This window comes from Guillardia theta (assembly GCF_000315625.1).
Source record: "Guillardia theta CCMP2712 unplaced genomic scaffold GUITHscaffold_54, whole genome shotgun sequence".
Classification (NCBI taxonomy): domain Eukaryota; class Cryptophyceae; order Pyrenomonadales; family Geminigeraceae; genus Guillardia; species Guillardia theta.
This window is the reverse complement of record NW_005434620.1, coordinates 222,892-248,570: the sequence shown is the minus strand read 5'-3', so window position 1 is coordinate 248,570 and position 25,679 is coordinate 222,892. Positions and strand designations below refer to the sequence as shown.

Sequence of the window (25,679 nt, the reverse complement as noted above, 5' to 3'; positions counted from 1 at the left end):
TGACAGAAGAGTTAGTGGCTTGAGCTCAACGACCTGTCGACACAACACCCCATGATAAAGTTCTCTTCCTCTTTCTCCTCCTCCTCTTTTTCCCTCTCTCCTCCTCCTCCTACTCCTCCTCCTCGTCTCCGTTCTCAGTTTTCCTTCCTCTTCTTTGTCCTCTCCATTTCCCGTCTCCTTTCATCGATCAACTTCCTCTCCTTCTTCTTAGCAGCTCGTCACATTTGCATCTTGACTTCTTTCAGGTACGCACATGCTTTGAAGTTCGCCTCGCAAGTTTTGTGTCTACTCGGCAACGGCGACTTGGTCATCAGGTGTGAAAGGCTTCTGATCCCTCACTTTCCCAGCTCTTCTCAGCTCTCTTCTCTCGCCTTCCCAGCTCTTCTCAGCTTCTGCTTTCAGATCTCCTCTCGAAGTCTCCTACTCCATCTTCGTCACATGGTTGGGCGTCGCGTTCATGGTGACTGTTGCGGCTTGTCAAAGTCAAGTTGACTCGTTGGCGTCAAGACCTACGCACTGTCAGTCTGCACAGACCTCATGCACGTCAGAAACCGTGAGAACGCGAGGTTTCAGCTTCAGGTCCGTCGTACGTCAGACTTAACTCGCGTCGAATAGGGCGAACCAGTCCTAACTCGTCCTGTTTCTCAGCTCCAGCGGATTCTCAACTACTCGAGGTTTCGAAATCTGCCGAAAGAGTTGAAACGATCGCTGCTGGAACAGGTGAGAAGGAGCTGGAGCTGAGGAGAAAGCCTTGTTTCATCATAGCACACATGATTTTTTGTTTGTTTTGCTGACTCCTTCCTCTCATCTCAGTGTGCTTGGCGATGGCAGACCAATCAACTTCTCGACGAGTCTGAGATCATTGGTATGAACGTCTCATCGCAATTCACCCTCATCGTTGTCCAGGGAGCTTGTCCCATGGAGCACAATCAAACATGGTAATGCTCTTAAAATATCCTCCTCCTCTCTCCTCCTCCTGCTCCTCCTGCTCCTCCTGCTCCTGCTCCTGCTGCTCCTGCTCCTGTCATTCTTCTCCTTTTCCTCCTCCTCCTCATGTCCCCCTCCTTCTTATGACAATCATTGTCATACCGCTCATCGTTTTGTTCCCTTAGGCTCTTTTTCGATCCATCGCTCTTGTCTCTCGTGTGCCATACTTTCAGGTTGCTCCTCCCCCTGCCCGTTCCCCTTTCTTCTCCTCGACTCCATCGCAGCGTCTGAGCCGCTTCCTGCTCCTCTGCTTGCTCTTCTCCTCATCATCTTGTTGAAGGGCATGGATAGCGAGTGTGTTCGACGTCTGTCGAATGTCGTGCAGGTCTTGGGAGGTGTGCGAGTGCTGCTTGTTGACGAGTCCATCAGTCCATCTACTGCGTCTCCAAGGACATGCTTGCACTCAAAGATGACAAGGTGAAGAACGCATCGCGATCTTGTGACTTTGACCGGTTTTGCGACAAGTGCGATGGAGTTTACCTCTTAGCTCGAGGACAAGTTCGGCTCCTCAACTACTCACGTACATTTTCTCACCTCACCTCTCAGCCTCTGACGACAAGGCAGACGCAAAGAACGCGTGGAGCAACAACGAGGTGCCGGCAGAGCAGAAGGCGAGCAGCATGAAAGTTTCTCTCTACGAGGTACTCCGCTTCTCGTGCCCGGGCTGAGCTTGACGAGAGCTGGAGGTTGGCTTCAAGGAGGAAGGAGAGCTCATGGGAGAACAGGCGCTCATGGAGGAAACCAAGTGGCCTTATCATGTGCAGGAACGTCCTGAGGAGGGAGGAAGGAGGAGGGAGGAGGGAGGAGGGAGGAGGGAGGAGGGAGGAGGGAGGAGGGAGGAGGGAGGAGGGAGGAGGGAGGAGGGAGGAGGAGAGGGTTCGACCTGAGGGTTTGACGAAAGAGGGTCAGGCGTGCGCCTGCTGCGAGCTCCTCTTCCTCGAGCGCAAAGAGTTTCTCCTCGCGTTGCACGAGTTCCCACATGAGATGGACAGGCAAGCTGCAGACAGAGTTGGTGTTGATTGCTGAAGCATGTTCAGATGCAAACGACTAGCAAACAATCTCTACGGTCAAAACTTGTTCTTCGAGCGCGAAAACAAAGGAACGTCTGGTGATTGTTCAATTGTATATGTTCCATCAATCATCATCGCTTCAGGAATGAGGGGATCGTTCAGAATGGACTCAGAGAAAGGAAGTTTCATCGCTCAGGTATGTTTCTCTTGTTTCTCTCCCTCCTCCTCGCCTTCGAATCAATTTCCTGCTGTCAGCGTGAGATGCGCGCCATGAACGAGCAGCTAGTGAGGTTCAAGACGGAGATCCTCAAAGCTGTACAGGAGGTGAGAGACTATAGCTTCACCTCTCCTCTCCTCTCACCTTCTTTCTCATCATAACCTTCCTCTTGCAACCTTCTTCGTTCCAGATCGCAAAGTCTCCTCCTCCCAAGACCAGCCTCCGTCCCCCCAGCAGGGGTTCCAGTCTCGCTTCTCCTGTCAAGGAGTCGCCGGAGGAGAAAGAGGGAACAAGACATGCGGGTGGAGGCGACAAGAAGTCAACTGCCGTCAAGCCAGTCAACCCCAAGACGCAGACGAGGACAAGGCCACATGACAACGAGCGAGGAGAGTCAGCGGCGATTCGGGTTGTAGAGGCACAACACGAGCGAGGACAGAGCACAAGCGAGACAGAAGAAGACGGTGAGAAGTCAGGTGAGGGATACGGTGACAAGACAAGCTCGCCTGACTTTCATGGCAGACCAGGAGGAGGAGAGGAAGGGAGAGGAGAGCTTGTTGGACTCGTTGCACATCACGTCTCTCCCGGAGATCACTATCTTCGAGGACTATGGCAACAGCAGCAATCGTCCTAGCTACAGGTCCCTGCGTCAGGCGGAGTCGAGTGACTCTCATGGGTCAAGGCGCAAGGATTTCTCCGTCTCCTCCTCCCTCGTTCACAGGTGAAGTCATCTTCATGCTTGTGCTCCATGGGCTCACGACCAGCAGGATACAAGGTCGATGAGGAGAGTCGTACAGGCGACTTGCGAACAAGATCGTGTGTCTTGATGTTGTACATAGAGCATGCTACATTAAGAATGAAAGAGGACTTCAACGCATTGCTCCTCCATCTGACGACTTGTTGAAAGATTCTACATACTGCATGTTACATGCTGCATGCCTGACTCCTCCCTCGCATCCTCCTCCATCATTCTTGTCCTCTTGCATTATGTGACAACTTCTGTCACTTCTCCCTCTCGCTCCCACATCTGCTTTCATCCCGCTTCCCTGCCTTCCTGTCCCTACTCCTCTCATACTCCCCGTCCTCCTCCCACTCCTCCCTCCCCCCACTGCCTCCCCCTGCCTCCCTCTCCCCTCCCCTGCCTTCCCCTCCCCTCCCAGATTTAACGGCCCTCCCTACCCGAAGTTCCAATACCTTAAAAATACCTGGAGCTCCCTTTCCCGCATCCTTCGACGCTGCTGCACCCCTCCTACTCCTCGTCCTCTCGTCCTCTCGTCCTCTCGTCCTCTCGTCCTCTCGTCCTCTCGTCCTCTCGTCCTCTCGTCCTCTCGTCCTCTCGTCCTCTCGTCCTCTCGTCCTCTCGTCCTCTCGTCCTCTCCTCTTCTTCCCTCTCCCTCCCTCTCCCTCCTCCATATTCACTGTCCACATGGTGTTCGCAGCAATCCTGTTGCTACCAGCAGCGATGTGAGGAAGAGGATGGCAGCAAACTCGCTCCTCGGGGCTGCAAGCTGAAGCAGGAGCGCCATGTTCAGGTTCTTTCGCAGGAAGAAGCAGACGCTGAAGAAGCTCTGCATCTTCGCCGAGGAGCGCGAGCTCAAGGAGGGGGGGCTGGTGCAGGAGGTTCAGACGATCCTGCAGGGGAAGGAGGTTCTCCCCGTCCTTGCCTCAGACCTCGAGGAGCTGAAGGAGACGTCGGAGGACGCGAGCGTCATGTTGTACATCATCGACGTGTCGTCCGTTCGCATCCCCAAGTGGGAGGCGTTCAGGTTCGTGCGGTCGGAGGTTAACAACCTGAAGAAGCAAGTGATCTTCCTCGTGTGGACGAGCGACTTCCTTGAGATCTGCCCTGACGACATCCGAGACATCCTCAACGGTGACGTGAACTGGTCCGCCACCACCCGCGAGCAGCTCGCAGACGTCCTGACCGACAAGATCGACGAGGCGCCAAGTCAGACGCCAACAGCGAGCAAGGCAGAGGAGGCGCCGAAGCCTGCGGTCAAGAGGATGTCCAGTCACAAGCTCGACAGCGTTGCCAGCACCCCAGCCCCCTCGCTCAAGGAGGAGGAGCAGGAGCTCCAGCGCCTGTCCGTCTCCTCTCGCCGCATGTCAGTATCCGCGCATGTTGCCCGTTGTCTGACTTGGATGCTCGTCAGGTTGCCGAAGCCAAGCCGAGCAGCCGCTGAGTGGAGGAAGCTGAGGGAGAGGAGGAGAGGCCCCGACCGCGCCCCCTCCCCTCAGGTGCTCCCCTACTATCAGACCGAGCAAGCGCCATCAGCAGGTGCGAGCAGTCGATTCAACGATCTTGCTGATCGAACCACAGGGGGGGAGGGGGAGGAGGGGGAGGAGGACAAGTTCAAGCGAGTCTCTTCCAAGGGGTCGAGGAAGCCGGTGGCCGATGACCCTCCTTGACGCCTCTGACCGTCTTACAGGCGACAGACGCTGTGGAGCTGGATAAGGAGATCTTTCAGAGCCCAGCAGCTCCCCAGGAGCTGCCGGATGACGAGGCTGCAGCGGATATCGAAGAGGTGGCTCGGTAGGAACCTCTCCGTTGCCTCACGTGAGGACGCAGGAGCTGGACCTAGAGGAGGCAGCTGCGGGAGAAGGAGCGCAAGCGGACTCAAGCAAGTCGAGAGGAGACGCCAAGTCAACGAGCAACGCGAGGGAGGGGAACCGCGTGAGGCTCAACTTGGACCCGAGGAGCTCGGAGATGTGGTCGGCTCTGACCAAAGAGAATCAGGTGACTGCGTATGAGGAGGAGCAAGAGGCTGTGACTGACGTCTCCTCCTCAGGAGCTGGACAATACCGTCGGGCTGCTACGATCCTCGGCGATCTCGGCCAAGAGCAAGATGATAGATGACAGGAACAAGGAGATCAGCGGGGCTGGGGGCGTTGAGACCTACGGCACTGTTGATGTGACTTTCTCCTCCTGCCTGCATGACCTCTGACGTTCTTCAGTTGCTAGTGGTCGAAGCTCGGGGGATCAACAAGGTCGACGACCATCACGGTCAGCCTCCTCCCCCTTCCTGTCTCTGTCTGACATCTCCTCCTGCTTCAGGCGCAGATTCGTTCGTCCATATCCGAGTCTTCCCGACCATTCAAACGAGCAAACCTGTGCTCCTTCCCCCGCCGCCTCGCATGCTCTGACCTGGTTCTCGCGTCCAGGACTTCGAGGACAAGACCCCCAATCAGTACACGCGCGACGTCGTTGCTCGCACGCTGAAGCCGCGGGTGACGCTGCTGTTGGCATGTCCAGGCTGACACGAGCAGTGGGAGAGCAGCTTCAAGTTCAACGTGCGAGGCGTCGAGTCCATTATCGAGCTGGAGGTGACGGCAGAGAGCTTGTCATGTTTCAGCTGATGACGTGGCGGCAGGTCATGGTCATGGATCTCGAGGGCTTCTACAAGCCCGTCGGGATGGTCCAGCTGCCGGTGGACGCTAGCTGGACAGGAAGCAAGCTGATGACGCTTGTCGGTCTGTCAGGTCAGGAAGCTCGAGAAGCAGCCTTCCCTTCAAGGTTGGCACCAGCTCACTCGGAGAGGGGGGGGAGCTTCCAGCATCGCAGTGAACCTCAAAGGTGCGAGTGCGAGAGAGAAGGGGGAGAGGAGGAGGAGGAGGAGGAGGGTGAGACATATTCACTTCAGTTGATTTCGACAAGCTAGACTTCGATCCGCTTCTGCTGGCGGCTAAAGCTCGCAAGGTTGGATGGCTGCTGCCTGCCTGCCTGACGCCACGAGAGCAGGAGCGCAAGAAGTTGCAGGAGGAAAGCATGGCGGAACTCCCTCCCTGGATCTCCAAGTGGGACATCCACAGAGTCAAGTGACCTAGTCCCTCCCTCTTGCCCTGTTGCTCATCCACAACAGAGAATTCAACGCGAACCTTCAGCAAGTCTTCAAGAGGATGCGAGGTCAGCTTTCTGAACTCCTCCTCCTCTTCCTCCTGTCCTCTTCTTCATCATCGGCTGCACCTTATATCACGGCAGATGCGCTGGAGGAAGACACGCTGGAGGCTCTCGAACAAGCCCACGAGGTACGTGCTGTCTGCTGCTTCGTCAGTGAGAGAGGGGAGCAGGAGATCTTTCGGTTCCGTCTGCAGGAGTACGAGCTTGCTCATGAAATCGTTCAGCGACTGGCCGAAGTCAGAGAAAAGATGCAGGCGCAGGAGAAGGTTCGATCCAAGATGATGGTGCTGGTCACCAAGGAGCATGACAACATTATGTTCACCCTCACCGCTGTTCAAGACCTTCTCATGCAGGCTAAGAGAGTCGATCTCACGACTGAGGACCCGCTTGTCGCCAGGTGCATGGAGCTACTCCAGGTTATAGAAGAACAGATCGCACAGAAAACCGCATAGAATATGAGCATAAACCAATCTTGAAGTCAAAAAAGTTTATTGGGATGATAAATAATATTCCACATCAGACCGTCTCAGTCTACTTTCGTCGACATCTACGGCCTCTTGACCTTCGGTGTTTACCAGGGGCGGTTGTCGAGGTCAGAGTTCCATGAGGGCCAGGTGCCGTTGAAGGCAAGGGGGAGCTGCTCATGGTGCTGGTACTCCTGACGCCACATCCAGAGGGACTGAAACATTGCTGCTGCAAGAACAGTCAATACATGTTCAACCTCCAACGACAATTTGCGCAATCGTATATGAAGAGCAAGAAGAACAGACAACAGGGTACATAAACAGGAGACAGAACAGAGGGACGAGAAGACAGTTATGTTTAATCAGGAAGGGAGAGGGAGCATAGGGTCGCAGTAAGAAGCCTCGCATTTCAGCTTCATGATCGGAGATGTGCATCACCTGCTGTGTTGGACGGGAGAGGTGGGGGTCGAGGCTATAAGGGGAGAATTCTCTAAATCGGGCACAGTACGGGATGATCCCTCTCGGTACAAGACAACAATACTACTTTTATTATATTACAAAATACTGTACACACTTCCTCTGACTGGTACAAAATTATTGAAAAGTAGTTATTAAATCCACCCTGGTTTTTGATTGTTCATGAAAGTTTAAATTATCTGTTATACAAAGAATACTTCAACATAGTTTTATTTTTGTATCAATTCTCACAATCAATGTTTTATAAGCTGTGAGCTATTTCCGGAGCAGAGGATATACCCCTTGTGATGAGAGAGATTTCATTGATTATTATCTAGGTGGGGTCCATTTTTAAATGTACTATTTTAGTTTGGTTCAGCGGTACGGAAAAGCCCTCTGCCTTGTTGAGCCTGGATGGAGGGGTATATCCGCACTCAAATAGACGGGTGATCTTCTTCGTTCCTGGAGTACGGGTACTTCAAATAAAAAACATATCCTACAGGGGGGTCGGTACAACCCCGTGGGGTAATTCCACCCCTTTTCATTGAAAAAAGTACGGGTAGTATTTAATTCTCCCGAATGTACCCCTTCCAAATACAGGCAATATGTGGGTACTTCACTTGTTTGGCTGACTACCCCACTTGTTATTGAGTAAAAGGTAGGTGCTCATACCTACCCCGAGAATTCCCAAAAAAAATGGGGAAGTATGGGGTAACAAAGTGTCCAGTAGCAATGCCAGGGGTGGGTTATCACATCAACGGGAAAGTACGGGTGCACATAAGGAAAAGAATATGAATATTTGAGGGGTACTTGAAGTTTCGTAGGGGTAATGTTACACTAGGGTGGTTTTTCCCTAGAATATCGGGGGTGGACAATGTGTTACAAGGTAAAGAATGGGTACGGTGGTGCAGAGAAGGACATGGGTGGGGTACAAAGAGGGGTGGTTTACTATTGTTATACCCCTATATAAGTCAGGGTAGTGCTTCAGGACATCCCACTTGGGGGTGGGGGTTATCGGTATTAGGGTAGGGGTAGAGGGTTTGGTTGACGTGGGTTCCTCGTGCGGTTCGCAATGGTAAGTGAAATGGGTGGGAAGTGCAGAGGAGCGAAGGGAGGGAGGAGGGAGGGAGGAGGCAGCTGCGGTGAGAGTACAGGCTACGATGGAGGCTGAGTGCAGATGATGTGATGTGATGGAGGAGGCGAGCAGGGAGCGCAGCAGCGAACTCCGAGCGGGAACAGAAAGTAGAGGTGCAGGTACTTGTTCAGAAGTTCACAAGGAAGAATGGGGGAAGGACAGCTGCAACAGGCACGGAATGCGTTGAGGAGGCTGACATGTTCAGATGTGGGAAGGAAGGAGGTCAGGGAGGGATGCCGTGAGGGAGGGAGGTGAAGAGACGAAGAGACATCGAGATTGAGGCTGAGATCCGGATAAACATTGCTCGCATAGGAAGTGATTGGCAGATCTGAGAGGAGATACAAGGGTTTAATGAATAGTAAGATTCTGAAAGTTCTCGCGATGATAATAGAGAAGGAGATATCGAGGGTTGAAATGGAACCGGAACATGCTCTTAGGATCACGTGGCTGAGCGCAGTTTCTTTGAGGCAAGGAGGAGAGATAGGAGCACAGTAGATGTGCTGCCTTCGACCCAACAAGTGTAAGGCATCAAGATCTATACCCAATCAGCTTTAAAGAAAGATGATAGAGATACGATCCGCGCGCAGCACGCACGTTCAAGCTAGGTTCAGGGTACAGGATCAAGAATCTAGATAGATTGAAATGGCAACAGAGCACCACGAATGAGGTGGGGTTGCATATGAATCAAATTCGGTCGTTCTTGTGTTTTGAGATTGATATCTGGTTTATTGCACGTTTGCCTGGCATCTTTGGCTCACCCTGACATCGCTTGATAGGCTGACGTGGAGAAAGAAGTCGAAAGCGCAGAAGCTGAAAAGGAGCCTGAAGTTGAGGAGGAGGAAGAGGAGGAGGAGGAAGAGGAACAGGAGGAGATCACTGGGTGATGTCTCTGTTGCGATAACCCTGGCAAGCACTGAATTCATCGCGTGCAGAGGTCTTCTCCCTCAGGATTTGAGCAAGCTCAAGATAGAAGAGCTGAGTCCTCTCACCCCCGAAGTCATCAGGTCAGCTCAAGCTGTGGAGTTGATTGATTGACTTGACACTGTCACAGCCGTCAAGCAACGATCAATGTGGGAACCATCGGTCACGTTGCTCACGGAAAGTCAACGGTTGTCAAGGCTTTGTCCGGCGTGATGGTGAGGATTTACTGTGCTCAGAGGAGGATCGAGAGTAATTTGACTGATCATCAACGTATCAGACCGTTCGTTTCAAGAACGAGCTCGAGCGTAACATCACCATCAAGTTGGGTTATGCCAACGCGAAGATCTACAAGCGCATCAATCCCCCTGACGAGAAACCTGTATTCCTGTCGTCCCTTGAGCATGCAGGGCCATCTGACAGGATTTACAGGGCCACTACAGGGCGTTCGGCTCTTCTTCCTTCCTTGACGATAAGAAGCGCGTGATTCTGCCCCTTGGAAAGTAAGCACAGTGGATGATGCCATTCTTACAGCACATGCTTTGTGTTCCCGTTGTAACTCGGTTCTTGTAGGCCAGGTGACACTAAGTGCAAGTACGAAGTCAAGACTGGTCCAGGATCTTTGGACAAATCTGTGAGTGAAGATAGAATAGGATCTGCCAGTGGCTCATTTGGTGTTGTCACAGGCGTCTGAGGGGGAGTGGGAGCTGCTTCGCCATGTTTCGTTCGTTGATTGTCCCGGGCACGACATTCTTATGGCTACGATGCTTAACGGTAACACTAAGTCCTTGCCATCTCCTCTTCTTCCTCCCCTCCAATCAACTCTCGCTCGACAGCCTCGTCGTCTGACTTGCGGGTCCAGGTGCTGCCGTTATGGATGCTGCGCTCTTGCTCATCGCTGGCAATGAATCTTGTCCTCAGCCCCAGGTAGCGATCGATCCTCTCTGAACCTGATCCTCCTTGCGATTTACTTCCCTTCGCTTATTCCCGAGCCTGACTGCCTGCCTGCAGACTGCAGAGCATCTTGCTGCTGTGGAAATCATGAAACTGCAGAACATCATCATCCTTCAGAACAAAATCGATCTTGTCAAAGAGAGCGCGGCCCTCCAGCAGGTTCGCCTCAACTTGGCTCGACCCCGGACATGACAAGCCCTTGCTTGCAGTACGATGACATCAAGGCTTTCATCGAGGGCACTGTCGCCGAGAAGTCTCCCATCATCCCCATCTCTGCTCAGCTTCGCTACAACATCGACGTTGTAAGTTGCCCCCTGCTCGTCCCTGCTGCCTCTCACCTTCTCCTCCCGCAGGTCGCCGAGTACATGGCCAAGTGCATCCCCATCCCCAGCCGCGATTTCACGAGCGACCCTCGCATGATCATTATTCGTTCCTTTGACGTCAACAAGCCCGGGTAAGGCCAGACCTCCTCCTCTCGGCTTCTCCTGCTTGACTCGATCGCTCACAGAGAAGAGGTGGAGGACCTGAAAGGAGGAGTGGCCGGAGGTTCTATCCTCTGTGGTGTCTTGAAGAAGCATGCGGAGATCGAGATCAGACCAGGAATTGTCAAGAAGGATCAGGAGGGAAAGGTGTGAAGCCTCTCCTTGCCCTTCTCTCTTGCTCGCCTGCCGTCTCTTGGTCTTTGCTTCCTCACTGTTTCAACCGTCAGGTCACCTGCCGTCCTATCCTCAGTCGCATCGTTTCGCTGTTTGCCGAGCACAACGAGCTCGAATTTGCTGTACCTGGCGGCCTCATCGGCGTCGGCACGAAGATCGACCCGACGCTGTCTCGAGCTGACCGTCTTGTCGGACAAGTAGGTCAAGTTGCTGACATAGCTGGAACTCAAAGATGGTCCACAGGTTCTGGGCGAGAAGGGGAAGCTTCCTGAAATCTTCTCGGACCTGGAGATCAACTACTTCCTTCTCCGTCGCTTGCTCGGTCGGCTGCAGCTGTGGATTGCGTGAGAAGGCTGACAACTCTACCAGGCGTGAAGACGGAAGGAGACAAGAAGGCTGGAAAAGTTGAGAAGCTCACTAAGGGAGAAATTTTGATGGTGAGGAGGCAGGGAGGGAGAGGGAGGGAGTGCGGGACGCTGGAGAAAGGAGGCAGATTATCACGATGATGCTGAGACTGGGCAACTATCAAAGGAGGAGGAGGAGATAGTGGTGACAATATGTTGGAGGTTGGGAGGGGAAAATGAGCGAGTGTGTGGAGGAGGTGCTCACGGAAAGTGTAGGTGAACGTCGGATCGACCTCAACTGGAGGAAACGTTAGGGCCGTCAAGGCTGACTTGGCCAAGATCGAATTGACTGTCCCGGTTTGCACGCAGGTCTGTCTTGACATGACCTGCTTCCAGATGTGACGTGAGCATGGCAGGTGGGCGAGAAGATCGCCTTGTCTCGCCGTGTTGACAAGTGAGTGAGGAGGAGGAGGAGAGGATGGGGATGCTGTCAGAGTGGATGAGGGATGGAACAAGTGATGTTGGGGGAGGCGGTGCACGCGGAGTTTGACCCTGTTGCTGACTTGAGCCGTGGCAGGCATTGGCGTCTCATTGGGTGGGGACAAATTAACCGCGGCAGAAGAATCGAACCTGAATCTACCATGTGAACTGAAAAATTATCTCTTAAGTACACAAGAACTTCTCATGCAGTCCTGGCTAAAGTGGAAAGTGCTTCTACTTTTATCTCCTCCACATGCTAAGATTCTCTTCCCTTTCATCCTCCGTGCCTCTCGCTCCAGGCGCATCGATTACTCAGAAACAGCAGCAGCACCAGACACGATCTCTCCAAGCTCCTGGGTGATGAGCGCCTGCCTGGCCTTGTTCATCTGCAGCGTGAGCTTCGAGATCATCTCTCCGCAGTTCTTGGTCGCGTTCTCCATAGCCTGTACACCCTATCAGCTCCGGCTACTGCATCTTCCTGCTTTCTTCACCTGCATACGAGCAGAAGTCTCGGCAGTCGCCGACTCGAGTAGTCTAGAGTAAAGCTTGCTAGCCTGTCGAGAACGAGTCAGAGAAGGGGACGGAGATGTCGCGAGCTCGACCAAGCAGAACTGCATCATGTCGTTCATGTGGAGGGATTCGGAGAACTCGTCATCGAACTCGAACTTCTCTCCGAAGACGGCAAGACGATCCTCCATGGCATCTAAGGGCAGGTCAGGATCGATCTTTGACCGGTTCTACAGGGCATCAGCATCATCACCAGCAGACTCCATCTCCTCAACGATAGTGTCGTAGGCGATGGCAGACTTGAACTTGTTATAGATGATAGAGGCCTGGCAATGCAATACTTGAGATTCAAGAGCTGCCCATCAGATCGTCAACCTTGTCATATTTCTTCGTCAGCACAAGTTCTTCCGCAATCTCCGAGGCAAGCGCAAACGAGGTAGGGTTCACGTAAACATCCGAGAAAATCCTAGTGATGTATTGGCCGTGCGTGCGTTTCAGCAAGGCCTCTCCCTTGTTGCCTTTGAGCCATTCAAGTCAAAAAAGTGATGAACATGAGCTTTGATCCTTACCGATGATGGCAACGACCTTATCCCCAGGAATATCATTCAACAAGTTCTTGGTTGCCTTGGCAACAGCACTGAAGACTAGAATCAGTTGTTTCAAAAGGATCTTGCAAAACTTCCACCTGTTGATACCACCGCAAAGTCCACGATCAGAAGTGATGGGAACAATCAAGTTTGTAAGATCCTTGGCCGCGACGTCCTATGGACAAGCTTACAAGAAGCAACAGCCTTCAACACATTTAAAACCTCTTCAGGGGCGGGTGGGATCTCCTGAATCATTTTCTCAACGCAGTCACCGAGGGGTCTTGACTGCATTCCATCATGAGCAAACATGACGCGCGATCATTCAACAAACACACCTCAAACATACGCCCCTGAAAGCCCTTCAACTTCGCTGCAGCAACCATCTTCATGGTCTTGGTGATACGCTGGATGGACTTCACAGCAGCGAGGCGAATACGAAGCTGCTTGAGGGATGCATTTCGTTCTCCACGCACAACGGCATCAGGAAGTCTTGTTGTCGTTGCTAGGAGCACCTGAAAGATACAACATGTTACTTTCAAGTCTCTGTAAAAACAACCCCAACGAAACAAACAAAACACGAGTCTGCATGGATCTGACAACAAACGATGATTTGCAATCTAAGAAGCAACACGCAAGATAAACTGTTTGTACATCAAGGTGAAAGTTTACCACAATAACACAATGAAAAAGATTTCAATGCGGTCAAAAAGGAACAGAGAAGCCGGTCAAACGATTAGTACTAACAACCGCCAGGAACCTCCGGACATTCAGAGCATGAAAGAAGATTCAAACAAGACACAATTTGCTTTTCCATCAAAGATACGGTCATGTGAAAACAGAAAATAGCAAAAGGAACGAGACAGAGAGCATCGAGCGACGCCGGACTCAAGCGGATCTTGAAAGAACAGGAGCCAACACGCTACGGTTGGAGGACCAGGTGGAAGGGGATCGCAACGTGGAGAGTGGACAAGGGTGAAAGAAGAAAGATTCCTGGGAGGCGGGAAGGGGAGAGGAGGGAGGAGAGTACCGAGCGGGAGGGGCCGGCGGCAGCTGCTCGAGCGAAAGAGAGCATAGTGGGCACGCGGCGGCGGCGAGGCCAAAACGTTTTAGAGCGATTTTTAAAAAGATATTTTGAATGTATATGCTTATCAATATTCGTTTTAAGAGAAAAATTTTGTATTAAAAAACAATTATGTTAGTTTTTAAAACGAGAGTAACAGCAGTTTGGTTCAATCATAGTGTTATAAAAATTACTGGAAAGAGCCTCTTTGATGTAAATTTTAGAATAGCTACTATTTTAAAAATATATCAGAACAAAAACAAATAATACAATGCGGATCATAAATCTTTGGTATCTGCCAATAATATAAATATCGCTCACAAAATCTTAAAACAGTAGTTTGGTTTTAAATGTCCACCACCCCCACCCCTCTAAATTCTCTATCACTTGCCTCCCCCAATCTTTGGCTTTTCCCACCGGACCTCAGCCCTCTGATAGTACCCCTTCGTAAAAGAGTACCCTACCTCTTGACTCCACCCCACCCGCATGGTAATTCCGGTTCTGTATAACTTGGGTTCAGAGTTTGGGAGGGGGTGTAGTCGATGTCCTTGTTGAGGGGGGTGGGTACTTGAAGAGCCATCAGTTTTCCCCCTGTGCAATGGTGAGAATGTTTCAGCAAGAGGAGAAAGTTATGAGGATAAGAAGATGTTTCAATGGCAAGAACACTCGTGATATCACTTATGGAGGCGAGTGTGCAAGTGAATGTTGTAGCGATATGCTTCGATTGAAATGTGTGCTGATGCTGTGCTGATATTGCAGTAGTAATTGTAGTAGAGATGAATGAAACATCAAGTGCATATGTGACCCGTAGCTTTGCTTGTTTGTTGTTCCATGTATTCATAGGCTCCTCTGCCTGTCCGGACCGTATCATGTTTGCGATGATTTGTCTTGCTTGTCATTGCAGACATTGATTTCCTCTTCGCTAACTCTCGTCCAGTTCACTGAGTTGTTCAAGCGCGATCCCCTCAAGAACCTCAAGCTTCACCTCGGAGGTTTCTCCTACAAGCAGGCTGAAGCCGTCAACTCCGCCGACATCGACAACGTAAGAGATGTGACCTGTCCTTGTGTTTGTGTGTCGCCTTATCTCTATTGTTATCATACATCCTTCTGATGCTGCCGGCAGGGTGAGCTCGGCACCAACATCGCGCAGACTTGGAACGTTCACTTGTAAGACAGCCAAGTGGTTGCTGTAACCATAGCATGTTGAAGTAAAGATCCTCCATGACGCATCCAACCAGCAATCTCGTGCTGTTTCCTCGCGGTCGAGGTTGTCGAAGACATTCCGGCTCGATCACGTCATCGGTTCATTCTCAACAGCTACACATGTACACGAGCTCGACTTGTGTCGCTGATGATCGTCAGTCCTCCCGCCCATGACCCATCAATGCTGGCCTGAGCTCGGGATGTGACCCCCTTCTATCACCGCCGGCGACGCCGACAGCACCGCCTGCGGTCGAGCAGGTCAGAGACGGTACAGCGGACGTCCCACATCATGAAGTATCCTCGTCATCACCCTGGTTGGGGATGCACAGGCAAAGCAGATAGCAGGAGGAACACGAGGCAGGAGGGGCGAGGGAGAAGAACACGAGCAGTCTCACTCACTTCCATGTGATTCACGCGGATCTCTACAGTGTCTAGATATGTCAGCCCCATTCTATACCTGCACGCGTGAAAGAGAGCGTCAGAGAAGAATTGCCTTTCTCAACCTTGCTCCCCATACTCGAGCAATATCTCGTCAGGGTCGGTCAGGGTCTTGTGTTTCCTGAGCAAGAAGCTTTCAGTGCATGCTTGTAAGACAGAAGGTCCAGCTTTGAAAAAGCTTCAAGTTGCATCTCGAAGCCTTCTCAACTGATTGCTCGCTATCATCGTATGAGTGCAATCACGACAAAACCTCCACACATCCAAGCGCAAACTCCTCCAGGGATCCGCATGCCATGAGGAACATCACACATCCTCCCGCCGGCACACCATATCATCCTCATCATATCCCTCTTCCTTTCCCTGCGTCACCCCAGGATACCTCTAGTATGAAGTACACCTCCCAGATCCACCTCTCGCCACAGCTCTACCGCACTCGCAGCACTCCAAGGACGGAGAGGAGGCAGGGGTGGGGTGACCGCACCTGAAGTCAGTTCTAGCTCTATCGGCCACGAACCTCCTCTGGTTCTCTTCCGTCAGGCGCTTGGCAGCCTTGAGCAGCGACCGGTACAAGAGCAGCACCTCCCTCCGCCCGACCTCCATCCCTACCTGCTCTCTGACCTGCTGCTTTCTGTGCTGCTTCAGGTGCTGCTTTCCTTGTCCTCCTTGCTAGCTAATCGGAGCATGCCCGGCATTGCCCGTAGCCGACTCATAAAACGGGACTCCCGGCGGGCCCGGCCCGGCCACTGTGACCCCGTGACCGTACCGTACTACCTGAGGTGAACTTACCGTGACAGGCCCCGGCGGCTTCCGATACCGGCGGCGGTCGCGGCCGGGAGATCGAGTCAACTTTCCGAGTTCACTCGAAGGGATTTCTGAAGAAAGCAAAACGTACAACATAAATTGCGAATTTGACTTCGGACCTCTATCTTCGGATCTTTCAAGTCGTTAAACCAAGGGCCCCGGCCGGGCGCCGCCGCCCCGGAAGGGCGGCCGCCGGCCCGATGCCACTGCCCGGGCCCAAGCCTACTTCCGAAGTTCGACGGCACTGGCCCAAGCCTACCGTACCAGCAAGCCTACTTCGACGAAACCCGCCCGGCCAGTAACTGAGTTGGGACCACTCACTGCGGCAGTGCCAGGTCACGGGTGCGGCCGGTCACCGGGCCGGACTCCGAGTCACTGAGTGGAGGGCAGGTCTGGGGTAGGGTCCTTTCAACAACAGGCAATCATGAGAGCATGGTGGGGTGGCAAGAGGGATAACCCACCCCATCGATTTTAGTAGCCTTACGGCTTTATGAAGGGATCGGTCAGGGTCCGGAGGTGGATGCCTCGATCAACAATAGGGTGGGTAGTCAAGAATGAGAGGAGAAGCATCGTGGTGGTATTTTAGGAGGTGGGGTCCTCTGAGTTTTCTAGAATCTCTTGAGTCGTGAATAGGGGTAGTAGAGTGAAGGACACCACCGGTTGGGTAGGGGAGGGGGTTGATGATATAAAGATGGGGTAGGGGTAGTCTGTGGTTGCATCTGATCCGACGAGGTTTTCATGACGGTGAAGTCAGCATTGAGACTACCCCTACCCACTTTTTGAGGTAAAGCAGGGGGTGGGAATACCAGGATCCCTCGTTCAAGGTACCGGTCCATATCTCAGCAGATGCCCCTCCCTTATTTTCAAAGTAGGGGTGGGTAGTTGTGCTCTGGTTCAACACCGAGAATCTAAATGGTAGGGGGTAGTCGAGGAAAGGGTGGGTGGCGTATTTATTTAGGTGGGGGTGGCCCTCTACTCGTTGTAAGGTACCGGTGCAGGCCGGGGGGTCAATTTCCACTGTGGGTGGGGTGTATTTTTAAATGGTCTGGGTTGCCGTTCGGAGATGAAGATGGAAATCTGTGGGTGGGGGTCATCAGACAGGGGTCCTAGATCAAACATGGGGTATAGACAGGATCCACCAGGGGTGGGGGTAGTAGGGGTCCCTTGCCGCGCTTCGCTGTCTGCCGTTCCACAATGCTCATGATGAGAAGCTTGATGCTCGTCGCTGCCATGCTCGCCTCCGTGAGTCGCTCAATGCTGTACATCGTGATCCTAATAATGCAGTGTCCCTTTCTCTTCCCTCTGATTCCTGATCCTCCAACCCTGCCTCCTTCCTTGTGTCCGTGATCCCGCAACCTCTCGGATTGTTCAGGGGATGCAATGGGTTAGAGCAGATTGTTCCGATGCAGAGTGGTCCTCAATCTTTTTCTTTCAAACCTATCAAGAGATTTGATTATGACTCTGCCTATAACTCTCTTCTTCTTGTTCCTCATGATTCTTTCCATGCCGCCTTTGCCTTGCGCCTTGTGTAGTTCTGTTATGCCCCATTGCTTACGTTTTCGGAAACAGGCCGATGCTTTCGCGTACACCCCTTCCCAGACTCTCATGCTCCGCCAGGGAGCCTCTGCTGTCTCTGGTTTGAAGAGAAGCTCCTTTGCTGTCGCCAAGCCCGCTCGCGCCACCGCCCTCAAGATGCAGTCGGAGGATGACAAGGCCAAGGCCTCTGGCATCGCCCTCGCCGTTGTCGGTCTCATCTTCTCCAAGTTCTCTATCCTCGTTGCCGTTCTTGCTGGAGGAGCTGGCGTGTACTGCGGTATTCCAAGTGCTTCTGACTTCATGTCGTCTGACGTCACTGGTTTACAGCTAAGCTGCCTGAGGAGGGAGACAAGGGACTCAGCGACACTGCCAAGCAGGTTTCTCTTCTCATCGGAACTTATGCCCTCAAGGCCTTCGACTTCGTCAAGCAGAAGGACGCGGAGGAGGGTATCAGCAAGAAGCTCGTTGAGCAGATCAAGGGAGGTGAGAATTCGACTGATTTGGCTCTCCCTTCGATTTGCCCCACTGTTAACTATCTACAATTCAAATTTTTGATTGTTTGATTTCTGATGTGATTCATTTTTGTTGCAGCTGTTGACGAGGCTAAGAACAACATCAAGCAGTAAATTAGAATCCCCATGGCTTTGATTGTTGCATGCTGAATTTGCTCGAAATGTTACAGTAAACAGACAATTGCGTAGGAACTAGTACTAGTGTTAAGATCTTGTCCTTGTCGGATTCTTTCAATGCTGTTTATTTTCTTATCATCACTTGTACGGAAGTCTGTTCGTAAGTGTCTCTCCAGTCTTCCGAAGGGATTTCCGCAGTTAGGAAATACTCTGATAAGCTTTCTACGAACTTCTTGTCCAAGTCGTACCGACTTGAATAGCCGAAGAATATGATAGTTCCCCGATGCGATAGTTTAAGCATTGTAGCAAGAAGTGCTTCCCACACGCGCGTATCTTGACCGAAAACAACATCAGCCGCCATGATGATATCTACCGTTGTCCCCCCTTCAACTCCCTCTGCCGGCAGCCTGGACATGCATAGCTGTACATCCTCGCTAGAACCCCAGTGCAGCCTGGCAACCTTGACAACGTGTTTCATATGCTGCCTGTACGCGCGCACATTCTTGGCAAGGAAAGGAATGACCGTCTCATCCCCATCTGTAGACACAACCCTGCTTCCCAACATCCCCAAGACGATCGACACAAGTCCAAGACCAGCTCCCAGCTCTACCACAGTCCGATCCTCGAACTTGAACTCCTGCCCCCTCGTCTTCACGACCTCCACGAAGGTTCTGGGCAACTTCTCTTCCATGTTCGAGTGGTACTTCGCGATGAAAGTAGCGAGGATGTATCCCGCCGCCCACGTCGTGGCCCCTGTTCCTCTACCTCCTTGCTGCAGTTTCACACTGTCAGGAAGAGAGCGCCCGGTCCCTGTCCATTCAAGTCGAAACTCGTGCTCGGTTTCATGCAACGAGGCCAGCAGGGGATCGGGGTTATACACCACCAGGGCTTGCTCCTTCTCACTCGAACATGTTGCCATGCTATCTGTAATGCTCTTTGCGCAGTTCTGCGAGAGATAGGATGGAGATGGTTGAGGTTTCGTGCTTAGCTTGGAGAAAGAGGCCAGATCGTGTTCCCAACGTGGTTCTTCCGTCGTGCTAACAAACACACCCAAGAAACTTGGGATCAGAATTGCAACGTAGATTCGGCTGGAGAATCTATATACTCTCTCTATTTTCATTGTACTGTTCGATCTCAAACATCGTTTCCTATTGTCAGTTATGTCTCTTCCTCGCCGCTTCCTTCTTGCAAGGTTGCCTTCACCTCTCTCGACCACTTTCTTTTCTTTCTCGTATTAGCCCTTGTTTGGTCTCAGGACATGAGATGACCTGACTTACCGATGCCCTTATCTTACCCTGATATCTCTATGAAGGTGTCTTGATGCTCATACCTCGATCTCATCTGACCTTCTTGACGCTGATACCTCCTTCGTTCGTGATCCCCTGCGTGAAAACCTGCTGAGATGCGTTCTCGTGGGTGAACAGTATTCATACTATGTTTTTAAAAGGATCTCAGTACTGGAATCTTAATAGTATATATGATACAATACAAAGTTTTGTTAATTCTATCAATCACTATTTGGTAAGGGGATGAAAACAGTTTTAAACCTAAAAGTTTCCACGCCTCCATGGCTCTTCGTGCCTGAAGAGAGGAAGAGAGGAAGAGAGGAAGAGAGGAAGAGAGGAAGAGAGGAAGAGAGGAAGAGAGGAAGAGAGGAAGAGAGGAAGAGAGGAAGAGAGGAAGAGGAGGAGTATCGTAGGAGGAGGAGGAGATATAGATTCAGAGGAAGAGGCAGGGAACCTCAACAAGCTGTGGTTTGTGAAGCGGCTGTTTAGGAGCTCGGGAGCAAGTTTCATTCTACAAGCAAATAGTCAGGATGGTACAGGCTGAAGAACCTTCAAAGTGTCACCAAAGTGGAAATTATGTGCATAACAGACGGGGGTTCATGTCTGGAATTATTGCAGTATTTGCTGTGATCACGGTATGCTATGCTATCGGAGGTCTCCCTATTCCCGATGGCTCTTCCTTGCTTTACGGCGGCGATGCAAATGTGAAAGTCGTAGAGATGAAGCACGGAAAGATTGGGATGGAGTATGCAAAGTCAGCAGCATCACAGATGGGAGGAAGAGGACACGAGGACTACAGCCCGTACTCACAGGGGTACAAGTTTGCTCGGCGTCAGGGGAGGATCATGCGCGCTGCTTCGACGGTGTATGCTCCATGGAACGCTCGTTCTTCGCTCGGAAAGCCGCAGGATGAGAGCCTGAGGCCGCAGGAGGGCGGGAAGAGGACAGTAGTCTCACCTCCCGCTTCGGATCTCGGCTTGCTGCAGGCTACCCTTGACAGTGTACGGCAAGACCAACGGGACGGCATGCACAAAGACGCGAAACTCTCCAAGGAGCTGAAAGAGCCTGCGAAGCCTCATGCGGCAGCAGCCAAGAGCAGCTCCCTTGCTACAGGGAGCTCTCAGCAGAGCAGGAAGGAGGAGACGCGCGGATCGACCGCTTCCAAGGCAAGGACACAGTCTCTGGCTGAAACCAGCCCGTCCTTGAACGCCCTTCCTCCAGCTCAGCAGCCTGTGGCGGATGCCAACGATGCTGCCAACAGCATCCGCTCTGCGATCCCTCCCGTCCCCTCTTCCGACGATGGGTGTGCAGGAGGAGTTCTGTGCGCGATCCCTACGGACGACGTGGCAGTGCAGGCGCTGGAGGCTCGGCTGCAGGCAGATGAGATCGCGATCCACACGCTGACGCAGGACGTGCAGGAGCTGAGACATCAGACGTTGGAGCTCGAGAAGAGAGCGAAGAAAGCATGAGGAATGAAAGACGTGTTTGCTCCTGTCTTAACATCACGTGCTGCCCCTGGCCTGATTGCTCTCGTGTCATGAATGTATCTAGTGCTCGAGTCCTTTGTGAGATGTCGTGAATTTTACTACATTCACTCTCTTGCCGTTGTTCTCTCATCATTCTCTTCTCACTCTCCTCCCCGTATCTCTCTTCACCTTATCGCTCTTTGAGTTCTCAAAACTTCTCGCTCTTCTCTCTGTTTTCTACATCTCTACATCTCACTTCTTCTCCCCGCTTCCTTGATGTCTCTCGTTGATGTCTCTCCTTGATGTCTCTCCTTGATGTCTCTCCTTGATGTCTCTCCTTGATGTCTCTCCTTGATGTCTCTCCTTGATGTCTCTCCTTGATGTCTCTTGATCTTCTTCCCTCATCACTTCTTCTGATCTTTCTACATCGTCATCTCCTCAGTTGTGCTCATCTCCACTCTCTTGCACTGGTTTTGTTTTGCTTCGAGTCCCGCACGGCCTGACGATGTCCATCAAGTTACCGTAGGGTAGACAACACCGAGTAGGGTAGGGTGATACTACCCCCATGTGCAAATAATCAATAATCACTATTCTCATCAGGGGTACAATGAATTTGTAGGGGGTGGGGGGTACGACGAAGGACAATATCACACCCACTTGAACATGGCGATAAATGCGCTATTTTGAAGGGAGACGAATGAATGCAGCGGAGCGATGAAGAGACAGCGATGACGACGATGAGAAGTTATGAACAAAAAGAGTACAAGCACGAAGAGAAGCTGAGGAAGGTGAGGGAGAAAGATCAAGATCCTTGAGGAGGAGCAGAAATTTGAAAGCAAGGCCCGAGAAGAAGCTTGCGTGACATTGGGAGGTACTTTGATAAAGACCCGATAAGAATTGAAAGGAGAGGGTGAAACTGCAGCCTGGTAGGTAGGAGAGGCTGACGCTGATGTTTCCGACGGGACTGTAGCCAGCGGATGGACTGGGTTACAATCCGACAGTGAACGTGTCAAGTACTACAAGGACTGAGATCTGAATACGTGTTTGCAAACCATGAGCGAAACGATCCACAACGGTGGGAGCAATGATCATAACGAACTGCTTGCAAGCCTGGATGCTGCACTCTTGGTCGCCATGGACGTGGAAGAACTCCCCACAGCACACATAAAGGGAGAGAAGAAGGTTGCGGATCCCTACGAGGACTTTGATTTCCTGCTCTCCGAGAACTCGCAGTCTCTCTCGGACTCTGCCAGCAAGGCTTCTGATGACCATCCTGCCGAGGCTGACAAGGCGGAGAAGGATGAGGAGGCTGCTGCCGTGCGAGCTTCCCCTAGCCATGGCGACCGACCACCCACGCAGGAGACGACACAAGAAAGGTTCAGGCTGAACTTGTCCATCGCTGACGTGGTAAACCTGCCGATAAACTCACGGAGCGCCGGGGAGTTCTACGTGGAGATAAGGGTGTTGGCGAGAGGAAAGTTCGAGAGGAAGAGCAACAAGCTAGTGCGCACGTCTCGTGTCAAGAAGACTTGGTCGCGCGAGAAGAAATCGCATGCTCAGTTCGATGGAGAGAAGTTTCAAATCTCCGCCTCGCGCTCAGACGCCTTCGTCTTCATCCTCTGGGAGTACAACAGCCGAGGAGCCGACGTCAAGAACGGATTTGCCAAGGTCTTTGGGTATGACCTTGTGCCAGGCGGCGAAGGCAGCGAACGCGATGGCGAGCTCGTGTACAGTCTGTCGTTACGAGCCTCACAGGATGCTGAACTGTGCGGTCCCGATGGCTTCACAACGAAGGTGGAGATTCACGTCGACAGCATCGAAATCCTTGAGGCTTCCTCCTCTCCCTCGAAGAATTCTCCCAACTTCCTGAGGCTGCCGAGGAAGGTTGTTGGCAGCCCTGCCGGCGAGCAGAAGGAGAGGAGCTCGAAGAAAGTGAACAGCTCTCCTCCCGCTCCCAAGAACGAAGGGATTGAGACGCGACCGACCAGCGCGCGGCTGGTCAAACTTTCTGCTCCTCATCCAGTGAGCCCCGAAGCCCGTGAAGGCAGGGACTCAGATGCATCCAAGGACAAGGAGATCGAAGAGCTCAAGAGCCAGCTGCATGAAGTTTATTCTCACCTCAAGGAGCTGCAGGTCAAGGTCAGTAGATACTTGTTCTCTGACTGACTGACTGACTGACTGACTGACTGACTGACTTGACTGCCTGCCTGCCTGCCTGTCTATCCTGCTGCATTTCCGTTTGTCGCTCAGCATTGTCTCGCTAAGATCATGGCAGGTTGAGAGCCGCTCGCAGTCGCACTCGATAGCAGAGAAGGCAACAAGAGAGGCGATCAAACGGCTCGAGCAGAGCGAGGAGGTGAGAGGAGGGAGACGGGAGCGTCCTTTCTCACGTCTTGCTGAGCAGGAGAACAGTCAGCTTCGGCGAGACAATGATCTCTCACAGAAGCGCGTCCTCCAGCTCGAGAACCAAGTAGCCCTGATGGAGCAGGAACGTGCTGCCATGGTTCCTCTCCTGTCGTTCATTCCCGCTGCGTCTGACGTCGTTGTGTCAAGGGTCTGAGTCTTTCCAAGCTGGACAGCACGGTGTCGAGCCTAGAGGCAAGTATCCCTTACCTGCATACCTTCGTGTCCCACCCATCCCCCCCCTTCCTTTCTGTCGATCCTCGTATTACAGTTTCTTGTCCTCTCCTCTCCTCTCTCCTCTCTCCTCTCTCCTCTCTCCTCTCTCCTCTCCTATGCTCGTCTGATCGCCATGCAGCTGATCTGGTCGCATGCGAACCTCCATCCATCAAGGACCACGGAGGTGCTCTTCAACCGCCTCCTCTTCCTCCTTTCCTGATCAGAGGCAGGCAAAGTGGAGCCTTGCGATGGAGGATCCGTCTCTACCAGCAACACCGCACGTGTCAGGTTCCTCCTTCTTCTCCTCCTACTCCTCCTGCTCCATCACCTCCTCATCCCTCCTCGTCCTCCCTTCTCCTCGTCCCCGTCCTCCATCTCCTCCCTCCCTCCCCCTCCTCCTTCCCCCTCCTCGACCTCCTCCTCCACTCAGATTTTTTCCTACTCCCCTTGTCAAACTTCCTCGATAACCCCTACCCCCCCTCTCTGGCAACTTTTAACCCCTTCGTCAATATTTCGTACCCCCACCCCCTACCCCCCTCGAACTCAACGTTCATATATCTGTGTACCCCTACCTTCGGTGGCTACGTCCCTCCCCAGATTACCTACCTGCTACACATCACTAATCGAGTACCCCTACCTCCTCTTTACCTGTTCAATACACCCCTGCTGATGGCAACTGAAACCACCCTTGTACCCCTCAATTACTACAACTCCTGACCACCCCTCCCGTTTAGTCAACAGCTCAGTCCGTCCCCACTACCCCTTGAGTATCTTGAGGAGACTACCCCCACCCCCTGTTTTACATCCACCCTCTTGTTACCACCCCCCTTGAAGACTCAACCGCCATTGCGGGCGTGATGCACGGGCCAGAGCACGACAGAAGAGGAGGAGGAGGAGGAGGAGGAGGAAGAGGAGGAAGAGGAGGAGGAGGAGGAGGAGGAGAAGAAGAAGAAGACAGGGAGGATATGGATCAAAGTCTTGAGAGAATGCAACGATGACAGGGTCAGACTTGAGGAGAGCGGACGATTTGAAAGGAAGGCAGGGCGGTGAGTGGAGGTGGCGTCAGAATCAGGGTCAAGATCAGCAGCAACAGAATTAGCATGGCTTTCATACTCCGCAGAGAACGAGGCTGGAGCACGCATGCTCGGAAGCATGGTTGATAGCATCTCATGTTTACTTAGATAAGATGAGAAAATTCTCGCTTCCTCCACTCCTCTGTATCCACAGCAGCCTCCAACTTACCCTCCCCCCACTTTCCCATCCGTTCCATCCCTCCCTGGCCTGAACCCTGAGTTAAATTCGTTTCCCTCCCTGGCCTGAACTCTGAGTTGAATTCGTTTCTTCTGCTCCTGTTGGCGTTCTTTGCTCATCCCTTTCTTGACTCTGCGCAGGTTGCTACCGGCATCTCGCGCACCTTGAGCCTGCGCGATGAGAAGAATTTGAATCTGAGCGATCGAAAACTGACAAGGTTTGCTCCTCCTCCTCCTCCTCCTCCTCCTCCTCCTCCTCCTTCCGTTTTTGCATCGTTTCTGTCTTTCTTGGTTGTCAGAGTGTCTTGTCCCCTCCCTTCCCTTTGGAGCTCGCTCGCACTTTCTTGGTTGTTCTGAGAGATGTTAAATCTACAACCTTACTTGAACCGTCCCGACTACCTTGCCCAGTGGCGGAATGACTATTGCCAACAACCCCACCCCTAAGTCTACTTTACACAGGTTGTTAGTAGGTGGGGTCACGGAGTCAGCAGCGGGACAACGAACCGAATTTTTTTAAACCCTATTAAATAAGTAAAATGTTTGGTACTGAGGAATTCCGTCAGGCTGCTGTCATGAACTCAATCCGAATAGCCAAAAGGACCCACCCCCCGTCCCGAACCGCTGTGCCGGAGAATTTTCATCCTCTGCCAGATTTTCCTTCAAGATCTTTGAATTGATTTCAAAATCTGATTGGAATGTTTTACAAAACATAGCTTGAATGTCGACACCTGGGGCAAAGGGGTCTCTATTTTATAATGTTTATATTGCTTTTGGTTCTTTT

At 52.2% G+C, this 25,679-nt stretch overlaps 8 protein-coding genes across 8 annotated transcripts in view; 6 read left to right on the top strand and 2 right to left on the bottom strand.

Annotated features, from left to right (window-relative positions):
* The window catches only part of GUITHDRAFT_111762 (hypothetical protein), a gene marked incomplete at both ends in the record, with an annotated part of 8,068 nt that extends 5,132 nt beyond the window's left edge, over window positions 1-2,936 (top strand). Inside the window, 14 exons of the mRNA XM_005829119.1 lie at window positions 246-314; window positions 403-460; window positions 508-579; window positions 649-720; window positions 832-865; window positions 907-938; window positions 1,268-1,312; window positions 1,357-1,507; window positions 1,552-1,628; window positions 1,897-1,999; window positions 2,141-2,193; window positions 2,253-2,321; window positions 2,405-2,687; window positions 2,734-2,936. Coding sequence (XP_005829176.1) covers window positions 246-314; window positions 403-460; window positions 508-579; window positions 649-720; window positions 832-865; window positions 907-938; window positions 1,268-1,312; window positions 1,357-1,507; window positions 1,552-1,628; window positions 1,897-1,999; window positions 2,141-2,193; window positions 2,253-2,321; window positions 2,405-2,687; window positions 2,734-2,936 — 1,321 coding nt within the window. The remainder of the gene's footprint in view (window positions 1-245; window positions 315-402; window positions 461-507; window positions 580-648; window positions 721-831; window positions 866-906; window positions 939-1,267; window positions 1,313-1,356; window positions 1,508-1,551; window positions 1,629-1,896; window positions 2,000-2,140; window positions 2,194-2,252; window positions 2,322-2,404; window positions 2,688-2,733) is intronic.
* A 799-nt stretch (window positions 2,937-3,735) lies between these two features.
* GUITHDRAFT_141398 (hypothetical protein) lies at window positions 3,736-6,561 on the top strand (the record flags this gene model as incomplete). Its single annotated transcript, XM_005829118.1, has 16 exons — window positions 3,736-4,316; window positions 4,365-4,489; window positions 4,532-4,599; window positions 4,641-4,736; window positions 4,781-4,948; window positions 5,001-5,123; window positions 5,167-5,199; window positions 5,374-5,439; window positions 5,485-5,535; window positions 5,583-5,639; window positions 5,692-5,785; window positions 5,853-5,908; window positions 5,951-6,027; window positions 6,072-6,115; window positions 6,191-6,237; window positions 6,280-6,561. 16 exons carry the CDS (start codon window positions 3,736-3,738, stop codon window positions 6,559-6,561), a joined length of 1,968 nt encoding a protein of 655 aa, XP_005829175.1.
* A 1,528-nt stretch (window positions 6,562-8,089) lies between these two features.
* Window positions 8,090-11,752, top strand: GUITHDRAFT_95780 (translation initiation factor 2, gamma subunit). Its single transcript, XM_005829117.1, has 19 exons — window positions 8,090-8,104; window positions 8,941-9,044; window positions 9,097-9,168; window positions 9,216-9,300; window positions 9,363-9,464; window positions 9,515-9,585; window positions 9,656-9,716; window positions 9,769-9,856; window positions 9,945-10,009; window positions 10,094-10,195; window positions 10,246-10,338; window positions 10,390-10,490; window positions 10,545-10,665; window positions 10,746-10,889; window positions 10,936-11,014; window positions 11,062-11,129; window positions 11,313-11,405; window positions 11,453-11,490; window positions 11,614-11,752. The coding sequence occupies exons 1-19, from the start codon at window positions 8,102-8,104 to the stop codon at window positions 11,681-11,683; spliced, it is 1,560 nt and encodes a 519-aa protein (XP_005829174.1). The 5' UTR covers window positions 8,090-8,101; the 3' UTR covers window positions 11,684-11,752.
* Window positions 11,741-13,691, bottom strand: GUITHDRAFT_164186 (hypothetical protein). The gene is made up of 10 exons (XM_005829116.1): window positions 13,638-13,691; window positions 12,946-13,122; window positions 12,833-12,895; window positions 12,709-12,785; window positions 12,593-12,660; window positions 12,399-12,541; window positions 12,277-12,349; window positions 12,119-12,219; window positions 12,008-12,070; window positions 11,741-11,959 (listed from the first exon to the last, which is right to left on the bottom strand). Exons 1-10 carry the CDS (start codon window positions 13,680-13,682, stop codon window positions 11,825-11,827), a joined length of 945 nt encoding a protein of 314 aa, XP_005829173.1. The 5' UTR covers window positions 13,683-13,691; the 3' UTR covers window positions 11,741-11,824.
* A 3,613-nt stretch (window positions 13,692-17,304) lies between these two features.
* GUITHDRAFT_88180 (hypothetical protein) lies at window positions 17,305-18,350 on the top strand (the record flags this gene model as incomplete). The annotated part of the gene is made up of 4 exons (XM_005829115.1): window positions 17,305-17,354; window positions 17,682-17,925; window positions 17,976-18,131; window positions 18,240-18,350. Coding segments are annotated over 4 exons (485 nt in total), but the record flags the coding sequence as incomplete, so codon positions are not given.
* A 51-nt stretch (window positions 18,351-18,401) lies between these two features.
* Window positions 18,402-19,196, bottom strand: GUITHDRAFT_141394 (hypothetical protein; the record flags this gene model as incomplete). Its single annotated transcript, XM_005829114.1, has 1 exon — window positions 18,402-19,196. The coding sequence occupies one exon, from the start codon at window positions 19,194-19,196 to the stop codon at window positions 18,402-18,404; it is 795 nt and encodes a 264-aa protein (XP_005829171.1).
* An 897-nt stretch (window positions 19,197-20,093) lies between these two features.
* GUITHDRAFT_141393 (hypothetical protein) lies at window positions 20,094-21,032 on the top strand (the record flags this gene model as incomplete). Its single annotated transcript, XM_005829113.1, has 1 exon — window positions 20,094-21,032. One exon carries the CDS (start codon window positions 20,094-20,096, stop codon window positions 21,030-21,032), a length of 939 nt encoding a protein of 312 aa, XP_005829170.1.
* A 1,050-nt stretch (window positions 21,033-22,082) lies between these two features.
* Window positions 22,083-23,868, top strand: GUITHDRAFT_141392 (hypothetical protein; the record flags this gene model as incomplete). The annotated part of the gene is made up of 5 exons (XM_005829112.1): window positions 22,083-23,168; window positions 23,305-23,385; window positions 23,434-23,532; window positions 23,583-23,612; window positions 23,788-23,868. The coding sequence occupies 5 exons, from the start codon at window positions 22,083-22,085 to the stop codon at window positions 23,866-23,868; spliced, it is 1,377 nt and encodes a 458-aa protein (XP_005829169.1).
* Between the last annotated feature and the right edge of the window lie 1,811 nt (window positions 23,869-25,679).